This window comes from Aegilops tauschii, chromosome 6 (genome assembly GCF_002575655.3).
Source record: "Aegilops tauschii subsp. strangulata cultivar AL8/78 chromosome 6, Aet v6.0, whole genome shotgun sequence".
Taxonomy (NCBI): Eukaryota; Viridiplantae; Streptophyta; class Magnoliopsida; order Poales; family Poaceae; genus Aegilops; species Aegilops tauschii.
In genome coordinates this window covers 339,173,899-339,181,520 of record NC_053040.3, presented here as the reverse complement: position 1 = coordinate 339,181,520, position 7,622 = coordinate 339,173,899, and the positions used below count along the sequence as shown (strand labels likewise).

Sequence of the window (7,622 nt, the reverse complement as noted above, 5' to 3'; positions counted from 1 at the left end):
GAGCGGAGTTGGAGAGCAGGAGGGAGTCCGAACGGGCCTTTAGTCTCGTAGTATTGGTCAGTTTAACGAGCAGCTGCTAGCGTGCTGCATTATTGATCGTTCTTTGGTCTTAGAATAAAACTATGGAAATGTTGTTGAATGCTCAAGGGGCCGGGCTGCCCGGATCCAGTCTCAACTTGTTTATTTGTACCCATAAGAAATGGTAGATCAGAAATCCGCTGTTAAACGTGGTTTAGCCGGCATCGGTATTGTGGTGGTGGAATATCATAGTTCTGGTGGACGTTTTGCTAATCAAAAATTTTCCGGTAGCTATATGGAGTATTGTTTCACATCAGATTATTAAGTAATGTTGCAGGGGTCGGGTAATCCTTAAAAAACAGATTGTTAAGCAATCTTAACACAACATAGTTTAGCAACATCAAACTGAGCCTTGCCTAATAAGAAGTTCTAGTTTGATTTCAAAGGTTTCTCATTCTTCTAGGTAAACACCTAGGGGTGTTATCCTGAATTGTATTAAATTGTCAAACCTTGAGGAATCACGACACTCAACAGAAACAGGTTTGCACACTTACATAATCCAATTTTGCACGAACAAAAGTATATACTCCCCCCGATCCATAATAAGTGTCGCAGATTTGAACTAAGGTTGAACTAACCTTATTTCAAAACCGCGACACTTATTTTCGATCGGATGGTGTAGCATTTACGTGGTTTGCTGTCCATATGCTTTTGTTCATTTGGCGTAGCTTCTCTCGGCTATTTTCCCCTGGTCTCTTTCTCCCGGTTGTTCTTTCATCATCTCCTCAAGCCGAGCAGTCCAAGGAGTAGAAGTATGTAGTTTGTGTTGAAAACATGTCTCAACATCCCAATTTTACTGTCGTCCCATGGCGGGTATCTGAACATGAATTCGATTAGGAAGCTTCTCTTGAACACTGCCTTTTTGTTACTGAAAAGCTCAAAGCTGTATTTGCCATGGTACTGTCCGAACCCGCTTTGCCCAACGCCACCGAACGGGAGGCCTTCGACTACGTACTGCAACAACATAGTAGTCATGATTAGATCAATCTCAATAATGAAATAAAGTAGAACACTTCAAAGTTTTATGCTGCGAAAGCGCATGTAGTTTGGAGGAATGAGGTGGATAAGTTTGCATGCCTGCACAGTTGCGTCGTTGAATGTGATACTCCCGGATGATGTTTCATTTATAATCCGGTGTTTTAGCTTCTCGTTTTTGGTGAAAGCATAGATTGCCAATGGTTTCTGCATCGATGTGACAAACTTAATAGTATCTTCGATCTTCTTTACCTGAAAGCCCACATTTACATGTACCATCAACTTAGTATTATAATCTGTCACATAATATAGTCCATTCGGCATACCGTGATGATAGGGAGCAGTGGGCCGAATATCTCCTCAGTCATGATGTCTGAATCGAGTGGGGGGTTTAACAGTATGGTGGGTTCAATAGTCCTGCGCCATAGGCGTAGTGGCATGAGGCACCCATTTTATTCATTTTTTTGTACATGATATATCCATAAGAAGGATGTGGACAGATGAAGGTGAAATTCTAAGAACTTACAAGGTCTTTTGGTTTACTGATCCTCCGTGCACCACAGAACGTGCCACCCTATCATCATCTAGAAAGTTGCTTAACCTCTGGAAGTGCTTTGTGTTTAAGATCTTGGCCATGCACTCTGGTGTAGCGGTAAATCTCTTGACCGTTGATTTCAGTAGCTCAATCTTCAAAGAGACAAAAATTAATGCATGCTCAAGAAGCAGTCGGAAGATATATGTAGTGTACATGCCATGAGCTTGTATAGTATTGTAGTTAACTGGATATTAGAGTGGACCATACCAGAATAGGAGCAAATTTCTCCTCTACCAGGATGTAGTCGATGGCAACACATGCTTGGCCGGCACAAACTGACCATTTCGCTCCCGCTATTCGATTCACTGCAATCTATATAATCCGCACATGGGTTATATAATTAGTTCATCATTCATTGTGATTTATTGCAATTAGAAACATGACAATACCCCTGAGGATTACCTGCCTATCTCTCTTACTATCGAGCTGATCAACAATGCACGGACATTTCGACCCAAGTTCAAGTGCGACAGGGGTCAAGTGCTTTGCTGCTTTCGTCAAAATAAGACGCCCTACATTGGCACTTCCTGAACAACATGACAATAATTTGATGGGATCTTGTCTGTAGTGACTGCTTTTGTGAAGAAGGAAGGTGAATTTTCAAGTTTGTTGTTACCGGTGAAAAGAACTTTGTCCCATCTGTGCTCCATGAGTTGTTCTCCAACTTCAGGTCCACCTAAGATGACCTTCACAGCCTTAGGATCAAGGTACCTTGGTATATTGGCAGCAAGGAACGCGGCAGTGGATGGAGCAAGCTCGGAGGGCTTTACAACCACAACATTGCCAGCTGCTAGTGCGCCAGAGACTGGCTCCAAAGCCAAACCTGCATTACAACACAACACCATACCCATATTAAGTAACTATCCTTTTCCTCAAAAGGGAGACAAGGTAAGGACTAATTGTGCAAAACATGTACCCAAGAATGTGACATACACGCTTCAAGTTTCAACCATGATTGTTAACATAGCATGAATATAGTTAGATTCTCCATGAGTAAACATCAATGCGTTGTTAGACTTCGGGCACATTTGTTGATGACATGGACTTGAATTCCGTATACATTCGAATGGAGAAACTATTTTTCTTCCCACGACTATTGTTAGTAAAAATAGTCGACATCTCTTTGATTTAATGAATACTAGAAACACATCACCACTTAAAGAATTCTTTTTTTTGCGAATGCACCACTTAAAGAATTCATAAAAACATTGAAATGAAAACAAATGCATGGTTGTCGTGCCTACTAAGTCATATATGAATGGATTTATGTCCAATTGAGTTTGATTCCACCACGGGAAAATGATTATTTCCAAAAAAATGCGTGGAAGGAGGATTTCCTTTGTGATAAGGACATCCATACTATGGTTACACCCACTTTCCTATAACTATGCTTGCCGGAGTACCTAAACACAAAAACGACATAGCATAACTTGCACACCACAACTCATCTATCAGGTACTCCTGTTTCTAGGAATTATTCATATTTTTCATGAGTTGGTGTTATGACAACATGTATGCCACATCCTTAGATTTGGCACTATCGTACATTCCTTAGGAGTACTAATGGCTTACTAAAGAGTTGCATAACTTTTTGTTGTATTTGAGTAGTTTTATTACTATATTAATGTAAACTTTTAGTTTCTCTGAAAAAGTTCTCTAGAAAAATGCGACCTTTAGGTTAGATGCAATGTTGTGTTAAAAAAGGTTAAATGCAATGCATGGTGTAAGGTGTGGCCTGAGGCTCCATAGACATCTTGAGTAGTAGTTAGGTTGTGAAATAAATGACCATGATGGCTGTCGTTAAAGAGGAAACCACGAAATACATTGTAATGCATGTCTACATTTTTCGTACACATTGTACAATTTTCGTATACATCAAGAACATTTCGTTTTACACTTTTAACATTTTTAAATATATGTTTTGATGCCTATTTTTTCCATAAATTTTTGGTACACATATAATTTTTTTTATAGATGTTTAACATTTTTCCAAATAAAAGTAAAAAGAAATTCCTTGTTAAACATTTTTCACATATATGTTGATTTTTTTTTCAAACGAGACAAAACATTTTTTAACAATGCAAACATTTTTCACATTGTATAAATTTGTTTAAATGGCTGAAACATATTTTTAAAAAGCTTGAATATTTTTCAAAATGTAATGTACAGTATTTTGAATGGCAACAAACATTTTTTACTGAATTATACAAACTATTATTTTACTTGTACTATAATTTTATCCAAAAACATGATATACATTTGTTGTGACACATGAACTTTTCGTATACATCAAGAACATTTCGTTTTACACTTTTAACATTTTTAAATATATGTTTTGATGCCTATTTTTTCCATAAATTTTTGGTACACATATAAAACTTTTTTTATAGACGTTTCACATTTTTCCAAATAAAAGTAAAAAAATTCCTTGTTAAACATTTTTCACATATATGTTGATTTTTCTTTCAAACGAGACAAAACATTTTTTAACAATGCAAACATTTTTCACATTGTATAAATTTGTTTAAATGGCTGAAACATATTTTTAAAAAGCTTGAATATTTTTCAAAATGTAATGTACAGTATTTTGAATGGCAAAAACATTTTTTACTGAATTATACAAACTATTATTTTACTTGTACTACAATTTTATCCAAAAACATGACATACATTTGTTGTGACACATGAACATTTTTTAAATTCCACTAACATTTATTTTAATGCTATCACTTTTTTGAGAATTACGCTAACAAAAAATTAAACTGTGTTAACATTTTTTTTCATATTCACAGTGAACATTTCTAAAAAGCTTAATTACATTAAGATGTTTTTATATTTTTTACAAAATAGAAAAGCAAAAAAACCAATGAAAAAAAGCAGAGAAACTATATGTACATATGTGATTATGGACTGGCCCATTTAGAGCGTCCTTGAGGAGAGACTGGCTTATGTCTCGCCGCGGACAAGACACAACGGCACTCTGCTACCATGATCCTCCACTTCTTAGAGGGGCGCGCAGCCGATCCGACTATATATGCACCGACATGCTACACGGTACTTCAACTCTATTTCTGTTATTGGTCTATATATACACATATATTAGTAATTCATCTTTGCTCTAATAAAGTGTCCGCATGCATCTTTCCGATGCAGAGCCCGAGGGATGACCTCCTTTTCAAAAATATATATTATATAGTGGTAATCCAATGGTATTTTTTATTTTGCACCAGTATAGATAGCCTAAATGTAACTGAACATAAATGAGATTCGTACGCAGTCAGAGAATAGTACCCATGTTGATGTAGCTAGATGTGTGTATTGCAGTAAAGTCCCCAACTTTGGGTTTAACGAGTACTAGTAATATTCATAGCGCACACGTCGCAATTATGAAACGAAAAATAAAAGATAACACTTGTGTCGCTAGAGCAAAGAAGTCAGCGTCACCTAGTGGCAAATTCCAGCAGGAGAACACGAGCACGACGCCGAGCGGCTCGGGCACCACCAGCGCGGTCGCCGGGAAGGAAACCAACGGCGCCTGAGCCTGCATACACGCACCAAAACAAGAAGTCATGGCCTCTACAATCAGAAGCAGCAGCCTGCTTACTAATCAAGTTTTTCAGCGGCTCTGGCGGGAGCTTGCCTTCTCGGGGGCCGCCCATCTCTCGAGGTTTTTCAGCGTGTGGTTGACGGACTTGACAAGAGCCCCAAGCTGAAGATGGACCACCAGAACAAAACAAGTTTAAGTACCATGGATACACTGAAACTGAAATTCATGGCCAGCTAACCGACTCAAGCATGCCATGGACGCAGACAGATCTCACGGGAGTGCTGCCTGTACGTGTACGTACCTCGTCCCTGTAGGATTCGGCGCGGTGCTTGCCGAGGTCGTCGTGGAGCGCGTCGAAGATCTCCTCCTCCTTCTCCGTGAGGAGCCGGAGGAGCCCCTTGAGCTGCGCCCGCCTCCAGGCGAGGTCCTTGGTCCGGCCGCTCCCGTACGCCTCTTGCAAGCCGCTCAGCAGGTCGCCGATGCCATGCCCGGGCTCCTCGTGCAGGCTTCCCATGGAGACAGAGGCGGAGGAGCTATAGCTCACGAAGTGCACGCTCGCTGGTTGATGGCCGCGGTGTCGGGCTCTAGCTTGCGGAATGAAGCGCGCCCCGGATGCTGTGTTAAATAGCATGTACGCCCCAACTGGACAGAAGAAAAATGCGTGTACGCCGGACCGTGTGGTTGAAATATGGCGGGCCGTTCATCAATGCGGTGGTTTATTGTCACCGTATGCACAGTTGGATTTGCGGGGACTGTGCGTGACAAGGTGGCGGTTAGCTTGCCTGTCCAGATTTTAGACATAAAGTATACATTACTACTGTACTAGAATGTTCACGCCTCGTATCTTTGACCTCTCCCGAAAGAAAAACTGCTCCGTCCAGCAAGCTCTACACAACAATTTGTGGATCTCTAACATCAACATTTCCGATGGCCTTTCCCTTGGTCACGTCCAAGAGTTTGCAAATCTTTGGGGAAAGCTGAATTCTGTAACCCTTGAGGAGGGGAGGAAGGATTCAATTGTATGGAAGTTCCCTAAAGATGGCATGTACTCCGCCTCTTCAGCATACAAGGCACAGTTTGAAGGGCTTTTACTACTTCGTATCTGGTGCAATCGGTCTGGAAGGTGTGGGCTCCCCCACAGAGCAAATTTTTTGTTTGGCTCGTTCTGCAAAATAGGATCTGGACTTCTGATCGCTTAATTAGGCGGGATTGGCCCAACTGTGGTGTATGCCCTCTATGCAAACAATGTCAATAATCTGCGGTCCATCTCCTCTTCCAATGCCGATTCACTCTACGGGTGTGGAATGATACTATTCCGTGGCTTAGAATGCACTACGTCAACACGGCCACCTGGGCGGCGAGGGTCTCGGTGAGAGACTGGTGGACCAGCAACATACACATTCGGGTCAGATCTCCCAAGGCGCTGGCCTCTCTGATGATGCTCATCTCATGGGAGATTTGGACCGAACGCAATGCTAGAGTCTTCCGTAACACAGCCGTCCCTTCGATGGTTCTCATTTCCAAGATTAAAGAGGAGGTGTCTCTTTGGGCTTTGGCCGGTGCGAAGCAGTTGGGTATTGTAATGCCGCGAGAGTAGTTCTTTCTTGTTTCGCCACTTTGCGGCTTTGTTCTAAAACTTCTTTCTTATTCAATGAAATGGCAAATCTTTTGCCTTGTTTCAAAAAACGAATGTTGTGCTGATCGCTGGTTTACTGATGTCGAAACACTCCGAGACCGTAGTCTGTAGCACAACTTCAATATGCTTGAAGCTCTCCACAGCCACGGAAAAGCCCGATGGTGACTAATTTAGCATGTCTCAGTTGTCAAGATGGCCAAAGGTAAGAGCACCTCCACTCGCGGCCCCAGCAGCCCCCCCCCAGGGCGAGTTTTTTCGCGCCGGCGCCAAAAAAACCCAGTCGTGCTCCCAGGACGCCGGAATCCGTCGGCTCGGTCCATTTTTTGGCCCAGTGATCCCAGGCCGAACCCAGCGCACTTGGGGGGGGGGGGGGGCTTGGGTGCTCCGGCAGAAGGAAAAACCGCGCCTGGCCTACCACTGTCAGGCGGGAAAGCATCTTGCCCTTCCAGATTTGCCCCCCCCCTGCGCACACGCTTTTCCGCCGCCGTGCCGATCCCGGCGCCGCCTACCCACCCACCGTCACTAGATAGGCCATTCCCTCACCGGAAAAGAGAGGGTTCCGCCGCGGCAGCCTCCACCCCGCTCCTGGGCGAGCTTTCCGGCGCTCCGGCCACGCAGGGCGGGAATACTAGCGGCTGCACGCCTACCACGCCCGCAAGGTGTTCGGCGATTTGTCTGCTCAGCGATGGACTCAGACGACGAGGAGACGTTCGCGGCGCTGATGGAGGAGGAAGCCGATGTCGACGCCCAGGACGAAGAGCATCTCATGGTCCTCGCCGCTCTGGCCGACC

General features: G+C 43.0%; 1 protein-coding gene across 2 annotated transcripts; it reads right to left on the bottom strand.

Moving 5' to 3' along the window:
* Positions 1-451: 451 nt before the first annotated feature.
* LOC109769924 (aldehyde dehydrogenase family 3 member F1) lies at positions 452-5,842 on the bottom strand. 2 transcript variants are annotated; one of them, XR_012187852.1, is made up of 11 exons: positions 5,497-5,842; positions 5,289-5,357; positions 5,093-5,189; positions 2,265-2,471; positions 2,051-2,175; positions 1,856-1,960; positions 1,580-1,740; positions 1,380-1,470; positions 1,156-1,305; positions 708-1,032; positions 452-640 (listed from the first exon to the last, which is right to left on the bottom strand). XR_012187852.1 is itself a non-coding variant. In XM_020328630.4 (10 exons), exons 1-10 carry the CDS (start codon positions 5,824-5,826, stop codon positions 796-798), a joined length of 1,572 nt encoding a protein of 523 aa, XP_020184219.2. In that variant the 5' UTR covers positions 5,827-5,842; the 3' UTR covers positions 452-795. The 2 variants fall into 2 exon arrangements, 1 of the variants encoding a protein (XP_020184219.2); XM_020328630.4 differs by having other exon boundaries at positions 452-1,032.
* Positions 5,843-7,622: the final 1,780 nt, after the last annotated feature.

Excerpts from the sequence above, each read along its gene's own strand:
- LOC109769924 (XM_020328630.4), bottom strand. The coding sequence starts at position 5,826 with ATGCTATTTAACACAGCATCCGGGGCGCGCTTCATTCCGCAAGCTAGA. Across the intron at positions 1,961-2,050 it reads ATAGTAAGAGAGATAGGCAG|ATTGCAGTGAATCGAATAGC; the intron begins GTAATCCTCAGG and ends CGGATTATATAG. Across the intron at positions 1,471-1,579 it reads TCAGTAAACCAAAAGACCTT|GACTATTGAACCCACCATAC; the intron begins GTAAGTTCTTAG and ends CCTATGGCGCAG.